General features: G+C 38.6%; 2 protein-coding genes across 4 annotated transcripts in view; both read right to left on the bottom strand.

The window, feature by feature from the left end:
* Nucleotides 1-5,299: 5,299 nt before the first annotated feature.
* Nucleotides 5,300-23,663, bottom strand: LOC311085319 (uncharacterized protein). 3 transcript variants are annotated; one of them, XM_084117793.1, is made up of 7 exons: nucleotides 22,942-23,663; nucleotides 21,704-21,739; nucleotides 14,282-14,401; nucleotides 13,292-13,948; nucleotides 12,257-12,853; nucleotides 8,313-9,578; nucleotides 5,300-7,985 (listed from the first exon to the last, which is right to left on the bottom strand). In XM_084117793.1, exons 1-7 carry the CDS (start codon nucleotides 22,955-22,957, stop codon nucleotides 6,115-6,117), a joined length of 4,563 nt encoding a protein of 1,520 aa, XP_083973919.1. In that variant the 5' UTR covers nucleotides 22,958-23,663; the 3' UTR covers nucleotides 5,300-6,114. The 3 variants fall into 3 exon arrangements, with proteins under 3 accessions (XP_083973919.1, XP_083973918.1, XP_083973920.1); XM_084117792.1 differs by having other exon boundaries at nucleotides 21,704-21,742; XM_084117794.1 differs by lacking the exons at nucleotides 21,704-21,739; nucleotides 22,942-23,663 and adding an exon at nucleotides 19,621-19,719.
* Nucleotides 23,664-23,875: 212 nt separating this feature from the next.
* Nucleotides 23,876-24,803, bottom strand: part of LOC311085327 (guanylyl cyclase-activating protein 1-like) — an 84,490-nt gene continuing 83,562 nt past the window's right edge. The window contains exon 4 of the mRNA XM_084117804.1: nucleotides 23,876-24,537. Within this exon, the coding sequence (XP_083973930.1) occupies nucleotides 24,398-24,537 (140 nt within the window). The 3' untranslated portion in view covers nucleotides 23,876-24,397. The remainder of the gene's footprint in view (nucleotides 24,538-24,803) is intronic.

The raw sequence follows: 24,803 nt of genomic DNA on the forward strand, positions 1-24,803 counted from the left end.
TTGTATCTTAATTTTAATCCATGTTTCATCAACGAATTGCCTGGATTTAATCAATAAGAAGCAAATAGCAGACAATCAAGACATGGACGTGCCAGCGCCATATGTCTTGCATTGCTCGTGAACTGGACTCGCTGTATAAATGAACCGAAACTCAGAAATATATATATATATATATATATATATATATATATATATATATATATATATATATATATATATATATATATATATATATATAGGCCTATTTAGAAAGCTTGAAATAACTTTTAAACAACATAGAACAAAAATTCAAAATGAAAAGAAAGCTAGGCATATAGCTAGGCTAATCCGTATCAAGTGTGCATTTCTCTAAATGTCACGGTCATAATACTGCGAAGGTGGCGAGTCAGCATCGTCAACTTCATCTTTGCAGCCACACAGAAAACACTAGTTTATTAATAAACAATTAAAATATCTCCTTGCTATTTTTGACACATTCATATTTGATTACTTTTGCCGGTTCTTTGTGCAAGCTTTATGCGTCTGCTATATGTCATATTGTGTCCGTTCATATTGTTCAATATTTTCAATATAAGTTATAGGTAAAAAAAGACCTATAAAAGAAAAGAAGCAGCTACTGTGCCTAATATTATTGTATACAGTGCGCACGGTTTATCCATAGGGTTTATGCCATTGAAAGTAGGCTATAAGAAAGATTTATGCCTTATGCGCGTGCTTCTTCTCCGCGTTTTTTGCCATCTCTGTGGCAGAATTAAAGCGCCACATACTGGACTGGCATGTGTAGTACATCGTTTTGAGTCGGTTTCAGTGGTTTCGTGTGTACGCAGATATTTCTTGAGACGACGCCGTGTTTACGGATTTTTTTTTTTGAACGAGGAAAAAAAACATCGGATAGGGAAAGCTCTGGCTTCGTGTGGATGTGGCCATAGTCTTGTGTTTGTCGTGTTTATTGTCTGATCAATCTCGTGTTCATGTCTTGTCACTTTGTTATTCAGTGTTTTTCTCAGTCTCCAGTTCATGCTCGAGTTTAGAGTCTCATTGCTTTGATCATTCTGGGATTTTCTATGTGGATCGTCGGACCTCAGCCCATTGCAGTCTCCCTGCTGCCAAAGACCGGAACTCAGTCCTGCATCTCTGCATCAGACCATCCAGCCTTGCTCATATTCTCTGTTTAATTAATAAACTGTCATTAAATTTGTAACTGGATCTTGTGTTCTCTTGCGTGACAGAAAATTCAAAAATAACCAATTTCCACTTCTTGGTAAAATTGCTTTTAGTGTGCTCAGTAACATGTGCAACCTGTACAATCAAGACAGTTATAAAATATTAATATTATGTAATAAAAATGTCTTTTGGGGTTTCGTGACCCATTAAGTACTTCGCACCAGTGGGTGTGTGTAGGCTATTGTGTCATTCTTCTTGTTCCTGCATTGTTGGGGGATTTATGTTTAAAATCCAAAGAGCAGCATGCTCTTACGTGCTCACAGATGGTGCTTTCCAAGTGTTCGGACTGATAAAAGATATCTTTGTGATCGATTCCTCTTTTGTTGCTTTTGAGTACCAGCATTATGAGACCCTGAATTTGAGTCCAGAATTGCTGGCATATGAGGTGGCAGTTCCCAATGTTGCCCAAGCTACAGAATTTGTACATGAACTTGTCACGAGGTGACTAGAGGCAAGCGGAACCTTTGGTTTTGGAGGATGTTTCCCCACCGGAGCAGTACCGGTGCGACACCTGGCCAGTTCCGGTTGTCCCATAGATATCATATATAAAGGCTAGATGTCTCGTGCGTGATGCTGGCTAATGGAGGTCGACGTCCGCACGTGGCGGCCATCTTGCCACAGTGGACTCGCTCACTCGTTTAATGGTGCATATACTTTTAAATAACCATAACTTGCTCAATTTTCTACCGATTTCCAAACGGTTTGGTTTGTTATAAACGTCAGAGATGTAGTTATGACACTACATACATACACTGCATACATATGAATAATTATAACATACATGTTCAAGCATTCGGAATTATAGCCACGTTAATAACGTTTGTAAGAAACCAAACCATTTGTAAATCTGTCAAGATTTCAGCGAGATAAGAGGATTTGTGTGCGTGCTGATCACTCACCTAATGCACAGCTTCACTGTGCCAAAATGGCCGAACGGTGATGCCGGAAGTGACTGCGCCATAAGACATCTAGCGTTTATATATGATATCTATGGGTTGTCCCATGAGCTGTGAGCAAACGGAGGATTAGACGGGGAAATGAGTGTCAGGTGCGCGATGAGAGGGTGGCGATTGGCGATCGTATCTGAGATGCGGATTATAAAAAGACACTTTGGGGTGAAGGAAGCGTTGGAAGTACACAGAGGGAGAAATCAGTGTGAGAGAGAGAGAGAGAGAGAGAGAGAGAGAGTTTCGCAGGCTGTTGATCGAAGAAAAAATTTATTCTGCAAAGGAGGACTCTCGGAGACTGAAGAACAGATGTGCAGGTACCACACTTACCTTCTATATTGATTCTCAAAGCTCTTTGTTCCTCCATGGATGTAATGGTCGGATGATTGCTGGTTGAAAACTAAACATTCTGATGTTCTAATCTCTCGAAGCCAGTATGCTTGTTGTTGCCCATCTCTCACGCTGTCTTTGAGCCATAACCCCTTCGAAGCAGAGGATTTCGTCCTTGTAATGTATGCACCAGTTTGATGATTGTTTTGCTTAAAACTAACATTATGATGTTCTGATCTCTCAAAACCAGTCCTGCTCGCCGTTGTTCACCTTTTATGCCGACTTTGAGTCTAAATACATCGAAGACGAGGATTCGGCCCCTGCACGTAAGAGCTGTTCTGATGATTGTGTGCTTAAAAACAAAAAAAAAATCATGTTGTTCTGATTCCTCCAAGCCAGTACTGTTTGTTGGCATCCATCTTCCCGGCTGTCCCCGAGTTAAAGTTCCATCGAAGACGTAGGAATTCGGTCGGAGCTACGAGCAGAGGCCCTAGTTCACCGTGAGTGTGTGGATTGCAGTGTTTATGGTGGATATTTGCACGTGTGAAGTTTTCGAGTGCTTTGCTGAATACACGAGTGTGGGGAGTAAAGTTTTGCTTTTGTTCGTGCCTTTGACCTGCTGGACCGCTTCACTCGAGGGGCGTTGGGTCTTACTAACCAGTGCTTGTTGAGTGTGTATTATACAGAGCTGTGAGTTATACTTACCCTCCATTCTCTGTCTGAGTCCAGTGAAGAGCCTTCTAAAGCTTGAAGAGCCTGCTAAAGCCGTGAGTTATACGTACCCTCCATTCTCTGTCTGAGTCCAGTGAAGAGCCTGCTAAAGCTTGAAGAGCCTGCTAAAGCCGTGAGTTATACGTACCTTCCATTCTCTGTCTGAGTCCAGTGAAGAGCCTTCTAAAGCTTGAAGAGCCTGCTAAAGCCGTGAGTTATACGTATCCTCCATTCTCTGTCTGAGTCCAGTGAAGAGCCTTCTAAAGCTTGAAGAGCCTGCTAAAGCCGTGAGTTATACGTACCCTCCATTCTCTGTCTGAGTCCAGTGAAGAGCCTTCTAAAGCTTGAAGAGCCTGCTAAAGCCGTGAGTTATACGTACCCTCCATTCTCTGTCTGAGTCCAGTGAAGAGCCTTCTAAAGCTTGAAGAGCCTGCTAAAGCCGTGAGTTATACGTACCCTCCATTCTCTGTCTGGGCCATCCTTCTCTCGCTGTCTTGGCCTGCATTGAAGAGGGGCCATTACTTGTGCACATACCATTGTTCGGCCTGGAGCCGATCCGTTGAAGACGTGAGCCATTCCTCTCTCGTTGTCCTGGCTTGCCTTGAAGAGGAACCATTACCTGTGCACTTACCATTGTTCGGCCTGGAGCCGATCCGTTGGAGACGTGAGCCATTCCTCTCTCGTTGTCCTGGTTTGCCTTGAAGAGGAACCATTACCTGTGCACTTACCATTGTTCGGCCTGGAGCCGATCCGTTGGAGACGTGAGCCATTCCTCTCTCGTTGTCCTGGTTTGCCTTGAAGAGGAACCATTACCTGTGCACTTACCATTGTTCGGCCTGGAGCCGATCGACGTGGGCCATTCTTCTCTTGCTGTCCTGGCTTGCCTTGAAGAGGAGCCATTACCTGTGCACTTACCATTGTCCGGCCTGGAGCCGATCCAGTGAAGACGTGAGTCATTCGTCCCGTGTTGTTCCGATCTGTCTTGAAGAGGACTAGCTATCTGCCTATTTACCACTGTACAGTTCAAAGAGGATTCCCTAGTCACGTACTTACCTTTTGTTGTGCACGTTTCGACCGAAGAGGGAAGAGACCAGGATTCGGAGAAGAGGAAGAAGTTGATTGAGTGACACGTTATTTTAAGAGATATTTTTAATTCAATAAAGATGAACTTTGTACCTTCTATCTGATTGTCTTGCCTGGTGGTGTACTTTGTTAGCTCCTCGAGGTGGTGCGGTTCATAGGGGCGGTGCGTAAAGGCCCGGTTGCCCGCCCCGGCCAGTGACAAACTCATTGACTGTATTTCTTATTTTTCGGTTAGCTTCAAGGAACATGCGTTTGTGCCAATAAAATATAGTCTTTGTGATGTTATTACCCACAGAAGTAGACATTAATATAAGGGATGCATTGATGTATTGGGTTATCGAGTTTCCTATTTTGTAAACAAACATTGGTCATCAAAAAATTCCATGGACTGTATGATGAGTTATGTTAAAGGTTGTATAATTTATCTTTCACATTGTCTGAACATACTCGAAGTCAGAGCAATAATAAACTCTGTTTCTTTCAGATGCTTTTTGTGTGACTCTTGAATCAGGCAACTTGAGTTTGTTGCTGAATCTTAAAACAAGATTTATTTTGATGAGAATTTGGGGGAGAGATGTAATATATCTTATTTTATCAGTTATTTACCTCATTTTAAGATTTCCTGCCTGTTTGAAACAAAAAAAAAGATAAGGTTGTCCTCGATTTAAGATTATAGTGTAAAGTTGAACACTTGAAATAAGAAATTCACTCTTAAAACAAGATAAATTATCTAACACTTCTAAATCTTTGTTTTTTATCTTGGTAAGAACCAAATAATTTGCTGTGTGTGTGTGTGTGTGTATTGTCCATACTTGCTCTGCGGTATAGCTAGTCCACCGAGACCAAACACATTAACATCGCCATATTCAAGAACATGCTAAAACTATTCAGAGAGTTGTCGTGATTGAAATAATTTAAATGGTTTTTAATATGTATTATTTTGTTACTGTTGTACATTTTCTTCCGAATCTCAATGAAGGACGGACAGCATCACACGATCTGTGTAAATGAGGAATTTTATTTATTTTTATTTGTCACTATTACATAACTTAATATGTGAAAGTACAGTGTAATTTTAGAATAATGTTCAGATTACAATAATCTTGTTAAAAATATTTAAATGAAAACAACATCCAATGTAAATGAAAAACTTCAGTAAAAAGAAATACAGAACAGTTAAAAATACAGTAAAAATTATAAGAGAGTTTTAAAGTTTTTTTTATCAAATAAATGCAGCCTTGGTGAGCAGAAGAGACTCTTTCAGACTCATGTCCACCAGGGTATATTTATATTTGCATATTTATTATATTTATGAATGTGAGGACAGCTGTCCAACTCTGGTTCTTTATGGAAGTCCATTACTAACTTTCACAATGTTCTCATTAAATAACTGATATGATCAAATACTATACTGAACAAACAGAAAACAAAGGAAAAGATAATAACATTCATCTTAAACAATCTTTCTTTCTTTCCATTTATTTTTTTATTTTTTATTTTTTTAAGGTCTGTTATAATTCATGTTGTTTCATCAAAATTTACCAAGAGAAAATGAATTTTGTATGATTGCTTTAGTAAAGGTCTATTCAGATCTGCTCCTGTTCTAATTAAACAGCTTCATCAAGGTCTTAATGATTAAGGTCTTAATGAGCGTTAGGTGTGTAAGTGCAGGGTTACAGGAGCTGATCTGAAGAGCTTCATAATGTAAATACAGATACAGTAGCTCACTTACGCTAGAACAAAAGAGAAACACAGAAACCCCTTCACTACAAAAGACAAGTGCCATCAATCTGGCTCATCAATAATGTTGAAAACTGTTTCACATCACGATACATGACCATTTTTCTTTTAGCTCCTCTCTTAACTTTTTCACTTTATTTAGTTCTTCTTGAAGCCTCCCCTTGAACTCCTCAATATGCTTCTTTCTTCTCTCTTCAAAATCATTCAGCTCTTCTCCTTGTTTTCTGGCTTCATCTTGATGTTTCTTCTTCATCTTCTCTATTTCCTCTTCATGTTCCTGTTTCATTTCATCACACTCTTTTTCTTCTCTTCTAATTATTTCTCTCTCCTCTCTTTCTCTTCTCTTGATCTCTTCTTCTTGCTCTCGTTTCAGATCTTCCATCATTTTCTCCCATCTCTTTCTCTTCTCCCTTCTTCTCTCTTCATCCTCTCGTTTTCTCCACTTCCACTCCTCTTTTCTCTTTCGCTCCAGCTGCTCATAATCTCTTTTCATTTCATTTCTCTTTTCTTCATATTCTTTCTCTTTGTCTTTTTCTTCTCTCTTCTGTTTCTGTCTCTCCTCCTCTATCATCCGTTTTTCTTCTTCTCTGTCTCTTTCTAATTTATCTCCCATTTTCTCAAATTCATCTTGTTTTTCTCTTAGTTGTTCCTCGTGTTTCTCTTTTCTCTTTCTTTCCTCTTCCTCTCGTTCTCTCATCTGTCTTTTCTTCGATTCCTCCCATTCTCTCTGCTGTCGTTTCATTTCCTCTTGAATCTCTTCATCATCAGCCTCTTTTATTTTTCTCTTCCATTCTTCTCTCTCTTCCTCTTCTTGTTCCTTCTTCATTTGTTCCTCTAAATCTCTCTTTTTTATTTCCTCCTCCTGTTTTCTTCTTAACTCTGCCATGATGTGTTCCTGCTCAGTTTTCAGCTTTTCTCGAGCTTGTTTATATTCTTCTTCTCTCTTTCTATCTTCTTCTTTTCTTTCTTTTTCCTGTTTATCATACTGTAATCTCTGATTTTCAATCTCTGTCTCCATCTCTTCTATTCTTTGATCATATTCAGCTCTTCGCTGTTCTTCCTCTTCTGATTGTTTCTGATCCTCCATCTCTTGTTTCTTCTGCTCTGATTTTTCTTTCTCCTCAAACTCTCTCCTCAGTGTTTCCTCTCTTTCTCTGAACTTGTTCTCCAGCCTCTCTCTCTCCTCATCTATCTTTAGTTTCTTCTCCTCCAGTCTCTTTCTCATGCGTTTGATTTCCATCTCATATTTGGCTTCTAATTCTTTAACTTGATCCTGATTTTCTTTTTTATTCTCTTCTAGCATTTCTCCTCTCTTTTCAATGGAGATCGCTGCCTCCTCAAACATCTCATTAGTGAAGTATCGGCCCTCATTAGATTTCTTCACCTCTTCTATCTTCTTTATCAGCTCAGTAACTTGCGTCCGGTCTTGTGTTTCTGTGTTGTTAAAAGCCAGGAATCTGTTTCCACATTCTCTGATCAGTTTCTTGAGTTCATCATTTTTCTCTACATATTGTTTTATTGTTTGTTTCTTCAGTTCATCTCCTCTAGTGAAGAGAACAATACTGAAATCTGCTGCTTTTGGGCCAAAGATCATCTTTATCATGTCTAAAGTGTCTCTCTCCTCTTCTGTAATTCTTCCCACACTCAACACAATGATGAACACATGAGGTCCAGGTGCGGACAGTGAAACACTCTTCACTATTTCTTCAACCACTTTTTCATTTGTCAGTGAGCTGTCAAAGAGTCCCGGAGTATCAACAACAGTTACTGATTTACCATCAACTTCAACATCTCCCTTCTGACAAGTAGTGGTCACCGAACCTTTATTATCTTCACTGTGAAACTCGTTGTTTCCGAGGATAGTGTTTCCTGTGGCGCTCTTCCCATTTCCTCTCCTCCCAAACAGCAGTATTCTCAAACATTCTGGATCTGAAGATGAATCTCCATCATCTGAAAATGAAAATAGAGTTTAGAGATTAACAGCAATTTATTAAATTTGGGACCACAAAGAACAAGTGTTGAACTTAAAGTTTAAACTACCCCCCCCCCACCCCCACCACACACACACACACACACACCACCATCTACAGATACACCACCATCTTGCTTTAATGCAAACTTCCAAGGAGGATTTGAACACACAAAGATGATCTAGATATTAAACAGGTTTTAAGTCTAATCATTTCTGTGTCTAGTCTGACCAGGGTAATGTTTACACGCAATTATTTATTTCTTGTTAATTAACTTCAAAATGAGCTGGTTTTAAATTTGACTTACTGTTTGTGAGCGAACCCTCTGGAGTTCTCTTAAGTTCATTAGACTTTCTTGTTTCTTTCTCCTCTTCTTCTCTTTGTCTTTCCTGTTGTTTCTGTTTCTCCCATTCCTCTCGTTCTCTCTTCATCTCCTCTCGCATCTTTCTCTCACGATCCTCTATGTCTTTAATGTCTCTTTTATATTGTTTGTATCTCTCTCTAAATTCCTCCTCTTTTCTCTTTTTCTCTTTATCGCGATTCTGTCTTTGTTCCTCTATCTTTGTTTTATTTTTCCCTTTCTCTTCTTCGTATTTTAACTGAAGATCTTCTCTCTCTCTCAGTCTTCTTTCGCTCTCTTGATCGAGTCTCTGATTGTATTTTTCCCTCATTTCTTGTTCTTTCTCTCTTCTTTTCTCATCCTCTTCATCTCTTCTTTGTCTTTCCTGCTGTTTTTGTCTCTCCCATTCGTCTCGTTCTCTCTTCATCTCTTCTCGCATCTTTCTCTCTTGTTCCTCTCTTTCTTTTATTTCTGTTTTATATCGTTTTTCGCTCTCTATATATTTCTCTTCTATTGTCTTACTTTTCTGTTTTTCTTCCGCTATTATTGTCTTCAACTCTTCTTTTTCTTCTTCATGTTTCTCCAAGAGCGTCTTCTTTTCTTCCTCTTGTATTTCTCTTTCCAAATCTCTGAACATCTTACATGAGTAGTAACTATCTCCGTTTGCTTTCACCATGTCGTCTATCTTCTGCAGTAGATCACACACCTGTGTTCGGTCTCCAGTCTTATTATTGAACACATGGAATCTGTTTCCACATGCTTCAATGAGGTTTGTTAAAGGAGATTCAGGATTTTCTAGATACTGTTCAATGGTTTTACTATCCAGATCATCTCCTCTGGTGAAGAGCACAATAGTGAACAGTAAAGAGTTTTCACCAAAAGTCTCTTGGATGATCTTCACTGATTTTTCCTCCTCTTGAGTGAATCGTCCCACTGGTATCAGTAGGAGAAGCACATGTGGTCCAGGCAGGATCATGGAGATGCAGTTGCTGATTTCTCTCTTGATCTCCTCATTAGTAAGTTTAGTATCAAACAGTCCTGGAGTGTCGATCACAGTAACGTTTCTGCCATTGATTTTAGCTGATACTTTCTTACACTCTTTAGTAATCGACTGTTGAGATGTTTCTGCTTTAAACGCTTCTCTTCCTAAGATGGTGTTTCCAGTTGAACTCTTCCCAACTCCTGTTTTTCCCAGTAGAACAATCCTCAGATCATCTTCTCTTTCTCTGGAATCTAAAGATAAATCAAATGATAATTTATAAAACAATATGCAGTTTCAATTGAAGATAGGCCTTTATACAACAGTCTGCGTGTCGTCACATCCGGCTGCGTTTAGTAGCGTAAATTATTTTCCTTCTGCATTACTGTCAATGGAAGTTAGTCAAGTTTTAATAAGAAAATTTAATTCTATAGTTGAACTTAAAGGAACTGTATGTAAGATTGTGGCCAAAACTGGTACTGTAATCACTTTCAAATTACTGTAGAGCGGTGTATCCCCTCCCCCTCCCCCCTGACTCGAGGTTGCCAGATAAGCTGCAGGATCCAGCAGGAACGTAGGCTGCTACAAGGATCTTCCAATGGCAAGTGACGAGTCCTACACAGTAAGTTTTTTTTCTGTTAATTATGTTTATGCTTCATAAGAGATTGCGTATTTCGGATTCATAACGAGGTCTTTTAGGTTTCGTAACGTTAGACATTTTTTATCCGACACGTTTGTAGCTGCAGCTGTGGTAACTAGAGCAGAGCTGGCAATCCGGATGCCGAAACACTACTGACTTTGTGATTGGTAGATAGGTGGAGGGTGGAGCATCAGGCCAAAGCACAACATGACAACATCAACATCAGTTGAGGGCTGCAACTTCACTTTTAAATGACAATATCCTGGCTGGACTACTGTTGTCAGTGATATAAGTATTTGAAATGAACAGGATTTCTTAATGTCTAGTGACATTTCAGGGCCATTTTATGATTAATGGAAATACATTTCTTACATACTATTAACTTCAATATTTAAAACTGTTTATTTAGTCTCACATTATATCTTAATATGTGCATCATTTTCTATTTTTACATGCTCATTATCTGAGCGAGGTGATTGTCAGCGCTGCCGGTGATGAATGAAGAGCAGCATGCTGTTCTAGTTACTGCCAGAGGAATAATCAAACTGTTTTTATTTTATTAGGGGTTCAAGTGCCTAGCTATTGTTTTGTTATAGGACTTTCAATGATCAACACATTCTGCCCTAAAAGTGATCGAGCAGACCAAATCGTAAGTCGTCAACTCTTGAAACTTTGAGGGATGGTAGTGCCCACGCTGTCTACAACGTCACCAAGACTCACCCATATCGGCCTGATGGTGGCATTACAGTATCCTGGTAATCCAGAGTTCTCGTGAGAGCACAAGTTGAATTTGCTCAGCGAGTTACTCTGGTGTCGAGTAATGATGCTCATTAAATATGCCCCTCGATCTGAGCTGCACCAATCACATCGGGTTATCTGATATAGGCGGGCCAGAGGTGAGATGACGACAGCGCTGTGACGTTGAAGTCATTAGTAAACATTGCAAGATGGCTATGGATGAACACCAATTGTTTGAAACGGCTTTGGCCGCTACAATGAATGAGTTAGACTTGGCTTTTTTCTAAAACAGGAACAGAAGACGGCGCTCGAATCCTTCCTTTGCAAGAAGGGCGTTTTTGCTGTTTTGCTGACCGGATACGGCAAGAGTCTAATCTACCAGTTAGCTCCGCTGGTAGCTAAGCGTATGGGGCTTGTTGTGATTGGTCGTAGTGTTATCCAATTGCATCCAGTGAGATTTTTAAATGCATGCCTGGTGCCGCCCCTCGAGCTGGCCGAGTTTCATTAGTCAACGCTAGACCATTAATCTTTTAGATTTAGATCTGGATTTCCAGGCTAGCATTACAGTGTTCAAAAATATGAAACTCCTAAACTGTCTGTTGCAGACTCAAGAGGCAAAACTATTTAGTCCTAGATTTTTCGCCTGATCAGAACCAATCCAGTACAGAACAATTCTTTTAAATCTGATTATTTGTAATTTGAATATTAGTAATTATTAAACAAAAGTTACATTTTTTGACTCATGATCATTAAGGGGCGCCAGAAAAACATTAAAAGTATGTGCAGCCACTTTTACTCAAATGGTTATTACTCTTGACTGGAATGAGATATTTTCACCAAACTTGGTACACATATGCAAGATGTCAATCTGATGTCACAGTTAAAAAATTGGAGTTTGGCCACTTGGTGGCTCTATAACAGGAAAATGATTTGAAAATTGCTATAATCATGCAACCTTTAGTCTGACTGACTTGAAAATTGGCATGCAGTGTCTTTGTGTTCTGACTTTAGCATCCCACTGGTATCAGTAGGAGAAGCAATTCACACATTTATTGTGTGAATTGGGGGTACCATCTTCCCACATAAAGATATACATAAGCTAGCATGGAAATCACCTGACAATATCACCTGTCAACCAGATAGATAGATCACATTATAATCTTCTCTTCAAAAAGGTCTCTTCAAGTTGTCCAAGTTTGTCGTGGTCCCTATATCAACAATGACCAGTGACTCATTGCCTCCATCAAACTGCAGAAAGCAGCTAAACAGAAACAGCCCAGAAAACAACTAGATATTGATAACCTGAAATGCCCAACTGTTACCAAAGAGTTAAATATTGAATTAAGAAACTGGTTAAGAGCTTCTGCTCTTTTCAAATATTGAAGTGTGATAAAGGCCTACTCTCAATCATCTAGGTGATAAGAGAATATTGTGAATAATTTATACTGATGCATAATTTGGTATTCATTATTTCTTCTAAATTTTGCATATAATGACTTTTTTTCACGAGTGTAGACTGGATTAAAAGTGCTTAATCCATTTTCTGATTGTTACCTTGTGAATGGATTCTCTTCTTCATGTCTTCAAATTTCAGCAGTTTTTTCATCTGTGCCTGCAGAAATGTCTCTGTGGAGAAAAACTCTTGTCTGTTTTCTTCCACCATCTGTTTTAATTTGTCCACCAACAAAGACACTTGTGCGTCAGGGCCAATGAAATGATGTCGTCCTCCAAAACTCTCAATGACAGACTGTTTCTCTTTATTCAGTTTTGTTGTCCTGTCTTCTGAATTCTGGCATATGAGGATCATGGTGTGTTTGTTGATTCTTGAGCTGAATATCTTCTGGATCTTCTCCATTTCTGCTCTGTCTTCATTATTAAGTGGAGCATCAGGAATGATGAGGAGGAACACATGAACTCCAGGATCACAGAGAGACACACAGCGGAGCGTCTGACGCATCACTTCCTCCTCTGAGAGTCGAGTGAGAGCTGGAAGCTCCAGTAGATTGATCAGACATCCATGAAGCTCCACTTGCCTCCTCATATACTCTGAGCTGAGCACTGATCCTCTCTCGCTCTGGTTCAGGATCAGGTTTGATATGGAGGATTTTAATCTTTCATTCCCACACAGAACCAGATTCAGCTTCACACCCTCTGAAAGAGGAATAAAGTAGTTTAAAAATAAGTTTCAATGTAAAAGTTAGATTAATGCTGCAATCATATCACGTCAGAATTATTGTAATCATGACTGTTACTGTATTTACTGTTTTATGGGTGTGCCAATCACACAGGACATGTTCTTGTGTCCTTCTACATTGTTTTTGGTTATTTTAAACATGCACTAGACAGACGTCCAGCTCAGTTTTTCACTGTCATTAATTGCAAACGGTTCTACAACTGTATTTACAAAAAAAGGTTTGAGATGATATTTTTGAGTCCAATTTTTCTCCTTGAAATAGTTAGCTTATATATAAAAATGGTGTTTATTTATGTATAGTTCACCCAGTAGATGCACTGTACTGTTTAATCTGTAAGCTTATACTGTATTCTCACAAATATGCTTTATTCAGAAAAATAAATGAATTCACTCACCCGGTGTCTTGATCTTCTCCTTTAACTCTTTGATTTCATTATCTCTCACACTCAGTTTCTCCTCTAGTTCATCTCTGACTCTCTTCTCTGGAGCGCTCATATACATCTGAAGTGAATAGGGTTCAGTCTTCATGTTCTCTATACAATTCAGAATCTTTGAGATCTGTCCAGAGTTTCTATCATCCTTTAACCCCATCACACTGTACCAACTCCCATAGAGACTCACAAACTTCTGAGATTCTGTGGATAATACTAAATCTGACACACTTCGGTCAACAGTGAGTTCAGTAGTGAAAAGCACCATGAAGTGCTCATTAGAGTTAAATATTCTCTTAATCTTCTCCATTTCTGCTTTGTCTTCATTAGTCAGTGAACCGACAGGAGTAACGAGGATGAAATGATGAACTCCAGGATCACAGAGAATCAGACAGTGGAGTTTTTCCCGCATCACTTCCTCCTCTGAGAGCCGAGTAAAAGCTGGAAGCTGTATTACAGTAATCTGCCGTCCTTGAAATGTTCCCTCTCTCTTCTCACACTCTTTACTCATCTCTTTCTGAGGTTTACTCGTTACCCCTCGAAATATTTTAGACACTGAGTTCTTGAGTGTTGTATTATATCCACACAGCACAATATTCAGCTTTGCTTTTCCAGAAGTACCTAAAACATAAATGAGAGTAGACTCAGTTCAGCTTTGGTACAAAATGTACAATTTCTTAAACAACAACAAAAAATATTATTTTATACAATGGTTTTAGGTGAAGAGTGTCAGTATTACTCAAACTGTGTCTGAAGACTGTATTCAGCTGCATACTTTGCCTTTCTGTCAATGTCTCAATACTCCTTACAAAACTATCTCGTTTTTTATTCCCAAACTTTTTAGAAGTTTTTCAACCAAAACAAAACAGATTACTAAAAAGAATAAATAATAAATCCTATAACTATTAAAGGACTGAGCATATACTTTTTACTAGAAAAAAGACATTTACAAACCTCCTCCATCACTTCTTGTTTTTGTGCTCTGATAGAATTGTCCACCCCTTTTGTGATCAGAATTCTCTGGATCTCCATCCACTGATGATCCATCACCTCCAGCCTCATACACGTTACAGACTTGTGGACAAACAGAATGACAGCAACAAGAAACAGATAATGAAAAATAAAATAAGATATATATATATTTTTTTCCACTTATTTTATTTTATTATCTGTATAAATACACACACACACACTATATTGCCAAATGCATTGGGACACCACTCAGCAACAAACTGGTAGGCCACGTAAAATCACAGAACGGAGTCAGCACATACTGAGGCACACACTGCAGAGGCAATTGCTACAGACCTCCAAACTTCATGTGGCCTTCACATTAGCTCAAGAACAGTGCGTAAAGCTTCATGGAATGGGATTCCATGGCCGAGCAGCTGCATCCAATCCTTACATCAACAAGTGCAATGCAAAGCGTTGGATATAGTGATGTAAAGCAGCCGTCATAGGACTCTAGAGCAGTGGAGACGTGTTCTCTGGAGTGACAAATCACGCTTCTCTGTCTGCCAATCCGATGGACGAGTCTGGGTTTGGCAGTTGGCAGGAGAACGGTATTTGCCTGACTGCATTGTAGGGGTAGGTGTCAAGTAAAGGTGTAACAGTTCACAAAATTCACGGTTCGGTTCGATACGATACGCTGGTGTCACGATTTCTGGGCACGTGTCACGGTCTCTGGTGCAAAAGTCTTAGAATCCACCACTGAGCCACAGGGGGGATTGACAGATAAGAGCTCATGTAGTTCTTAGAATGGTGGCTTGTTCACGCAGTGAGAGAGAACAGTTTCAGTGTGGTTGAATCCAGGCATGAAAACCGCGCTGTTGTGTCTGAATCACGGAGAAGGTTCTGCATGATGAACAGAACGGAAGGGAGCGGTAGCTCTCTTGTGTCGAAAAGAGAGCTAGCCGCGTGAACATCTACCTGCACGCTTCTTCCGTCGAGGCCCGTCCCAAAGGAGAGCTAGCCGCAAGCGCATATGTAAATAAGCCGATCTGCCGTTAGTGAGACGAGACCCGCCTGAGTGGTCTGCCTGAGTGAACAGGACCGGCGAGTGAGACTGAGATGGGGAGAACGAGACACGCGGGGACTTGACCGGAGTGGGCTCGCTCACCTCCATTCTTTCGGGCTGCGGTGCTTCTTTTTCCTCTGGAAAAAGGTAGAGCAGGAGAAGCGACGTCGCCATCTTGCAGAGAGCTAGCCGCGACAGCAGCGTCGAGACAGGCATGCCTACACGGACCGACAGGGGAAGACGACTTCTGAGTCGAAGGCGAAGTCCGCTGTAGGGCTGCACACTCTAACTGTAGGGCTGGTTTCAACAGCGAGAGGCTTGCAGAGGACTCAGAGACATGAAGTATGTCGCTGAAGGAGATGAATCTGCTATAATGGCTGTTTTGGGGGCTAATATAGGCTAGGGCCACGCCCGCGCCATTGGATGTGCAGTTTCCGCAGCACAGCCAATGAGTGAGCCAGACACTCACTGTGCTAGCTGTGCAGCTACAAAATGCGTTTTACATTTTAGGCTTCAGAATTTTGAGGAAAAGGAGTTTCCCCTCTGCGTATAGCCATGCAATACGAAGTGACCGTTCTCGAAAGGGAACTAACATCATAAAGTATGATAATTTTTTACTTTGAGCAATGATGGAGCAATACTTGACCCTTCTTATGAGCATATACAACAAAAACAGCTCCTTGGAAAAAATGAAATGTAATATTGTAGTAGTAATAAAGGTTTATTTTAGTTCATATTAACATTTGAGGGAACTAATTTTATTCATAATGTTAAAATAAAACCTACGTAATGTTACTTGAAGGCATTATAGCCCACTATTCCTGCCAAACTTCCATGGATGCAGTGAGTGTTACTACACTCGTGGACGTTCCACTAGAAACAAACATTGATGTATTGTTTTAATTTAATACTGTGAAGCTGCTTTGATACAATCTATGTTGTGAAAAGCGCTATATAAATACACTTGACTTGACTTGACTTGACTACAGTAAATCCATGGTGAATGTTGCAGATCTGTGGACACTGGATAGTTCATTCATGGCACAATGTTTCTTCCAGGTTTCCACGTCAGTGCTGTTTGATCCGTTAATAAAGGAGAAATGTGAATGTTTCTCACTAGATCTCGCAGCGATGTTATTACTTCTGTGGAGAATTCAAATGCTTTCTTTACTGGATCTCTTATTAGCACTGTGTAGTAACAGTGTCGCTTGATCACGATTGGCTCGCGCTGCACTGGTCCAAACTGTGAAGCCCAAAAGAACGAGTAGCGCAGTTTCGTTCCGCTTTCATTACGTTTGCCGTTTGAGGTTGGGCAATGTTGTGGTCGTGCCAGCGTCTCTTACATTACGAGCGCAAACTACATTTGAAATAACTAAATTTTGGTCGGAAGGAAAAATGGTCCAACAAACCGTTTGGTTTGTAATGCGTACCGAACCGAAAGCCTTGTACCAAACGGTTCAATACAAATACGTGTATCGTTACACCCCTAGTGTCAAGTGTAAAATTTGGTGGAGGGGGGATTTTTGGATTCTGTGGTCCCCCTGGTTTTGCATGCCAAGACTCCACTATGGCTCCTCCATCCCTCGACTCCACCATGGGCCTTCAACTTGGCTGCACTATGGGTCTCCGCCTGGCTTCTTGTACTCTCCTCTCACCATCATCACCACGCTGGTTTCTCCTATCGGTATGTCTTTCTGGTCCCTGTCCTTCGCCGGCCCCTCGTCTCTCTCCCTCAGTTGGCCTGTTATGGCGTAAGGATGCACCTTCCCGGGAGGGGGCGTTAAGTCACAGTTATGCTTTGTCTCATTGTGTTTTGGTTTTGTTCTATTCTGTTTCCTTTCCCTGTCATTGTAGTTTTACCTAGTTCCCTTGTGTGTGCTAGTTAACCTAATTTAGTTGACCTGTTGATCATTTAGTTCCCTCGTTTACCTCGTTTAAATGGATAGTTCACCTGAAAATTAAAATTCTGTCTATAAATGAACACACTGTTGCATTTTATTATTTTTTTTATTTTTTTTACTTTTAAACATTATTTTGCAATGTTTACTGAGAAATATAAGCTGTTTGATCGATTACAGGCTACTCAAGAGCTCAAATACGTGTAACGATACACGTATTTGTATTGAACCGTTTGGTACAAGGCTTTCAGAGACTCCTTGTCTATTAAAGAGAATTTATGCTGGGAAAAAATGCAATCATTACATATAGGAACAATGATCCATTGTTTAACCAGTGTTTGTTGAGATGCAGTTCAGGGAAGCATGATATTGGGGTTTTGCCAATATCCAATATGCCAATATCTTTCAACTCATTTTGGCCTACAGCTAATGCCGATACAAAATACAATTATTTTTTCCCTTATTTTGGAAACAACACCAAGTCTCTCCTGTGCAAGAAATATGAATGAATTATTTAAAATTTCAGTTAGTATTGAGCAAAATAAATAAATAAATTCATTCTGGTTTCAGAGTTCTGAGGTCTCCTTACCAAAAGATTACTTGTTAAAGATAAATAAATGTTAAGGTTCTTTTTAAAATAAGAGTACATTGACATATTCCCCACCATTGATGGACAATGTTGAAAATGTTTCCCAGCAATTGACAGAAAATTTTCGGCTTTCTGTGTTTTTACTGTTATAAGATAGGGGGTGCTGTGACATCTTCTGAAAGAGTACTGAATCTCCTGATCAAAACACAGGTGAAGAAGATGCTAAAACAAGCAATCTCATATGTAATCATATGCATATGTAAAATAACGCGATCCTCAACATTAACCCTAAGGGGTTGACAAACACGCCGGCGCGTTTTGCTGGATTTTCTTCACATAGTAGCACAAAATTACTCCGTCATTTATGGTCTTACAGAAAAAAAGAAATATGAAAAAAGAATCTGTAAGAGGTCTACTTTTGTATGTGTCCACTTACCAATCGTGGATGAATATGCATATGCAAATGAGGATATGCATAGTAAACCGAGGCGTTGTAAGCTCATATATGGTTATTTCGGGGAGGAGACGCATGTTCACAATCTTCCTCTGACTGGGATTATAAAGGGAATTTTGCGCAGGTTCAGGCGTTCACACGGTTTTTATAAGTGAATATTTTTTGGCGTAGGCTACTACACCATTTTTGGCTTTCAGGCGCACAAACACTTTTAGTAAGGATCCTACGCACAGTTTTATAAATGAGACCCCTGGTGCGGGGAAAGTGCATTATCCAATTCGTCCTAAGCATGAGACAAACTCGCATCAAAATATCCCCGTCAGACGCTCTGACAGATACAGCTGCTGACTGACAGATAGATACTTGCGCTGTTCAGATGAATACTTGAGATGTGGTGCTTTCACTTCACAGGTATATTCTTCATCTGTAAATGTTAGATACTCGTGCAAATATTTCCATTTTGCTGTCAGGAGAGAATTTTTCGAAAAACAGATGGAGCGCAATAGAATAGGAGAGCAATAATTCTAACAAAAATATGCATATTGCTTAAATATTTTTTGTTGAATAATAATTGTGCCATATGTAGAATTTTAAACCTACAAGTAAGTTATTACTTATAACTTTTTCATTTAAAGTTTATTTGACAATCTAGATTTTTGATTACCTGTTTTGTGTATTTAATATTTAACGTATACATAATTTAAAAAAAAACAATTATACAAGTGCACTGATTGGAGAGGCTTGTGTTGTTCAATAAATGTTTAGGCCTAATTTAAGCAATTTTCTGTATCACTTATTAACGGTGAGATTTTATGAGATGAGGGGGGAAAAAAGTTAAATCGTCCAAACATATCAGCATTATAAATCGGCCATCGGCTGCCCCGAATTTTAACTATCGGCATCAGCCAGAGAAAACCCATATCGGTCGACCTCTAATGATGGTGATACAATAACGCCTCACAGCGTTCACTTCTTTACATTACAACATGTACACATTATACATGACACTTTCTATAGATACAGTTTATTTCTCATGTCTGTGAGGCAAGTGTACGCTGAGTTTTGGTTAATTTGGTTCACACAACATTTTGTTGTTATTGTGAGTTTAAAGAAATAAAAGTAGAGTCTTTATAGTTTGCATTACTCTCATCTGTATGACCAAAAATGACGACGTATTTCAGCGATGTTGTTGTCAGATAAGTAGCAGTGATCCATGTCACACATGAGTCGCTATACTTTAACTTCCACACACACTCCACGCACACACACTCGGATATGCACCTAATAATAGCGCACATTTATCTAGCTTAGTTAGGTAAAGCTGCTACTACTTACGTTTCAAATGATAAGCATATTTGAGGTTGATGGATGATAGGGGAACATTTGGATTTCCTGCCTTACCACAAGGACCTGTTAACAATCTCTCCGTTACAGACTTCCTCACTTCCTACGTTTTGGTTTTGTTTTGTTTTTGCGACTAACAGACCAATAATATTTTGGTTGACTAAGCCTTTTCTAGTTGACTAACATTTAATCGGGGGCAGCCCTACTCTTCTGGGCATTCCTTCTAAACATTTCTTTACAATAAGCAGAAAAACAATGTCTTACTATTTTACTTGAATTCATTTTAAACAACAAATCCTTCAATGGACTTTGGAGTAGTGACATTTATTTCTGTAAATATGTTTCTTTGTATGGGTATTTCTATAGGTCTAGTGATAATCTGTGGTTATAGAGCCACCTAGCGGTCAAGAGCTGCAAATGCATGTTCTGTTTGAGAAGTTCATGTTATTTTTCTCTGACACAAACTCTTTTTGGTCTGTTTCTTACGGACATGGTTTCAAATATTATTGCACATATTATATGTATACAAGTTTTATGTTGTTGTTTTTTTATTTTTGGAAGAACAAAAAAACATTGATAAATGATAATAATCATTTAATCATTTTTAAAGGAACACTATGTATCTTTTCAACCTTCATAATATATTTCCAAGACCCTTGTGATAGTACATCGACTTACAATAGGTTGAATGACGCGTCTGCCATAGCCTGACGGGGTCTGTATCGCTTTTACTGGCACTATGTAACTTCGGGGTTCGGGTAGTAACCCGAGCACAAAAAGAACTACAAAATTCGACTGCTTTACGGCATACGTCACTTCCCCCACCACTTCCTCAAATTTGGATGTGAGAGGCCAGCGTTTGTTTTCGGCTTTCGTGCGTATGTTTTTGTCATGGATGCTGTTTACACCTGGCCACTTCATGCGTTTTCTGTGACCGGATAGCTATCTGATCGTGAAAAGTCCAGGTGTAAATGCCCTCCGAAACGCATTCAAGACGGATTTGAATCCGATCGCTCAAACCACTTCAGGAGGAGGTCTGAGACGCATTCCAGACGAAACTGGACAAGTGTAAATGCATATGGTTGTTGAAACCACATGTGTAATATTTACTCCACCCAAAAATGCAAAAATAAATAAACGTGTGAGAGCGTGTTATAGGCTAGATGTTATAGACAGATATGACGACGCTACTGGAACACGCATCACCACAGATGAGAAACTGAGCATATTCATCAAGGCAACGTGCAAACTATCGCAAATCAAAGTGAAAGTAAGTCGCAGATGCTTAACACACAATCATCATCATTAAAAGTAAAGAAATGAAATGATCTTACCAGTTCTGTTACTGCTCTCTCTTATTGCGGTCTTTGATTTTGAAATTTTAGCTGATGATCAATAAAATGCAGCTCATATCTGTTGCTTTCGGTGACGTGCACTCCATTAAATCTGCATATAGCGCGGGAATTGAAGATCGGATTTAAATCCATTTCGCAAAAACACATTTATGTGACCAGGTGTAAATGGAATTGTTTTGATAAATCTGATAGCTGTCCGATCTGAGAAAACGCACGAAGTGGCCAGTAAATAAATCTCTTATTTGTAAACTTGTTTGCATTCTATGTTGTATGTTGTTGCACTTGCTTGTATATGTCATTTTTTTACATGCTGTTCATTCATCCATTGCTGATAATTAGACCAGTCCAATAATTTCCACATATGTCTAGCTAGCTTTCGATTATCAGAGCTGTTAACAAACTTGCTAACAAACACTCGTTTCTCTTACGTGTTTTTTGCGTTATGTTTTAGTGCCTAGCTTGCCTCACAAACTAGTTTGCCAGCTGAACTCAGTTGTGAGGTGTATTTATCACGTAGTCCTGAGGGATATCAGACGGGGGGGGGGGACTATTACATTTACATTTCGGGAACTATTACTTTTATAAAATCCAAGAAATTTGCCCATAATGTTTTATAAAGGGGAACACAAATAAATAAACACACAAATGTTTTGAGTGCAAAGCGGCTTAAAGTCACAGAGTTTCTGCATCTCAACATCACTGCCAGTTCATTTACTTACTGTCAAGACGATTAATGTCTGCACTCCTTCTGCCTGCTGCTGAAACACACACACACACAGACAGAGAGAGAGAGAGAGAGAGAGAGAGACAGAGAGAGAGAGAGAGAGAGAGACAGAGAGAGAGAGAGAGAGAGAGAGAGAGAGAGAGAGAGAGAGAGAGAGATTGGACAGATGGTTAAGCATGGTAAATTAATTTAATATTTGTGCACTGATACACAGATCAACACAAACTCAATTGGTGAAATTTGTAATTTCCCTTATTTTCAGAACATCTACAGTGCATGTGAAAATTCTACTCCTATAATGATCTATACAAATAAAACAAATAAATAAACACTACAGACAGTCTACATGTTCATTTATTTGATAATGTACTTGATTTATTTTCACCGGATATGCGCGCGAAATGTGAATGGCTGTCCATCATTTCGCGAGCATTAGTTGATAAAGAAAAAAGTCATGTCGCAGTATATAGGCTACTGGAAATATTCCGCTTTAAACCACGAATGCGAGAACACAAGCAATATGTGCAAACTTTAAGTATTGTAAAGAAGTAAAGAAATCTCAAACCACAGTCAGCTCTGCAGAAAGTGCAGTAAAAACTTCAGCGTGTTCTGATAACGGTATATGACGGTCTTGATGTATTTTCTTAATATTTCTCGCGGCCCATACATAGTGAAAAAAGTGAAAAGAGGAGAGAAGTATTTTGTGTTTAACAAGTTGTGTTTAAATGAGGACTAATTAAAGCTGATCTAACATCTTTTATTATCCTCGCGCGTCGGATGATGTTGTTGTGGGGCAGATTAATTGTAATAGGCTATTCATTTAATAATAAATGTAGCCTATTATAATCAATCAGATCACTGCATAGGGGTTTGAGATCGTCATAGGAAGAGTTAGGCATTAAGAAAAGAAGATTTCCTGTAGCTAATATTTTAAATCAGTTATTTTGAGAAAGTTAAAAGATCAAATCAGTAGGTAGATAACAGATTTGATGTTTAGCACTATTGAAAAGTTTCATTTGTATGTAAAAGTATGTGGGATGTTCCCTAGCTCGCCGTCGGTTAGCTACTTCAATTGGTATTCAATGCCACTTTTAAACATTAATGTATGCGCAATGAAATATAATTTAATGCATTTAACGAAGTAGACCATTGCAGTTGGCTAATATTTCATAATTCATAAATACATTGATAAAACTTTGCTGCAAAAAAACACATATTTAATTTGATTCTTACCTGAACTCGACGCCATTTCAGCTGCAAAATCTTGAAAAACAAAAGCGAAAGAAATCGCTTAAATACGAGAGCTGAGCTGCGCCACACAGAAGGAAATAGTCATTTTATACTTTGAATGATATTTATTATTTGTCACTAAGGTGTTTCTAACATAAGCAGATGTATAAAGCATATTCACAAGGATTAAAGAAGTTATGAAAAAGAATAAACAATGAATTGAAAAACAAAGAAATCAGAACCATAAATCAATGTAAAACCAGGATTTCCGTACGTTTTAGTCAAATACTGCCACTTGCTGGTTAAGTTGTGTAACGTAGAAAACTGTACATGAATAATCTAATAAAAATAAAAATAAACATTTTAACAGTATATAAAATACATTCTCCGTGACAGATGCAATATTTGTCTATAATTAATGTAAATACTCACTTTCTGTAATATCTGATGTGCCGAGGATTAAACCTCTTCAGTCGAGCTCATCATCTTCATCATCTTAATTTGCTGTTGGTTTACTTTTTTCTGTGCAAGCACCTTGAGAAGCTTGTTTTAAAAGAGCAATATAAAATAAAGTTTATTATATGTGCTTACACAACATTTATTATTAGCAGTCTAGTTAACTAAAACTTACTCGTTTGTGGTCATTAAAATAAAACTGAAATAAAATATTAAAATAAGATAAAAACTTTAAAAAATTTGAAATGTTGACTTGGCAAATAACTGAAATAAATAATTGAAATCAATAAAATTACAAAAATTTAAAAATAAACATATATAACTATTTAAATAGTAAGAATTAGTATTATGACAAAAACATAAAATGACTAATATATAAATAAAAGCTAATTCACAATATTGATAAATACTTTAATAGTATATAATAATACTAAAATAACTCTGCTTATTAGCGTTATTTTGAATGTATTTTATATGAAGTTATAATTTTATTACAAATATTTGGGACGTAAATACAAAATTGCATTGATTTTCAATTCGATATATCATGTCACATATTTTGAGGCTGTTTATAGTTATTATTCTGCATACAATGAACACGTTTCATGTTTTATTTTGAAAAGTGTAATAACATTATAAATGTGCCCTACAAAATATAATACTGCAAGTTTTTTTTACATAAAAATAATTGTTATTCCCCTGAGAAACATCACAGAACTGAAGAAATGTTGTATTTCACAGGAATGATTCAAACAGAGGAAACATATATAAGTGCACTTAAAGGGTTTGCTCTAGTTTCAGTAACGTAATTCTGTGAGATTACAGGAGAATAATCGGCTGTTGGCTCTTAAAGTTCAGTCCGACACAGTTAATCCTGTTAATATCTAATGTGTCGAGGGTTTAAACCTCTTCACTCAACAGTCGAGCTCGCAGAACCAGAGCCAGCTCTACCGTCATCATCATCATCTTCATCATCTTCATCATGATCTCGGGCTGGTCTGGGTCAGGTGACCTTCTGCTCAGAGTTGATCTCGCTGTAGATCTTATTGACGATATGAGACAGATCTAAAGTCTGGGTCAACATCTTCAAGAGCTCCTCGTCCGCCTGGATTCCCTCCATGAACTCCTCCAGGGACAGAACACCTAAACACACACAGTTACAGATTTAAACTGTAGCATTAGCATATTAATTCAGAAAGACAGACGCATAGCAAAAACTCTTCTGGGAGTTTATCTGAGACCACAGTCAAGAGTGTTAAAAGTGTTTCAAATAAGAGTGTTAAAGGAACACTGAAGCAGTGTTAAAGTTAATGAATTAAGTGATTAATTGAGTGATGATTGAGCGTTATTGAAGACACATGATGTTAAAGGGATACTTCACCTCTGGGAAGATGAATGTGTATTTAAAA

Source organism: Abramis brama (assembly GCF_963993115.1).
Source record: "Abramis brama genome assembly, chromosome: 6".
NCBI classification, from domain to species: domain Eukaryota; kingdom Metazoa; phylum Chordata; class Actinopteri; order Cypriniformes; family Leuciscidae; genus Abramis; species Abramis brama.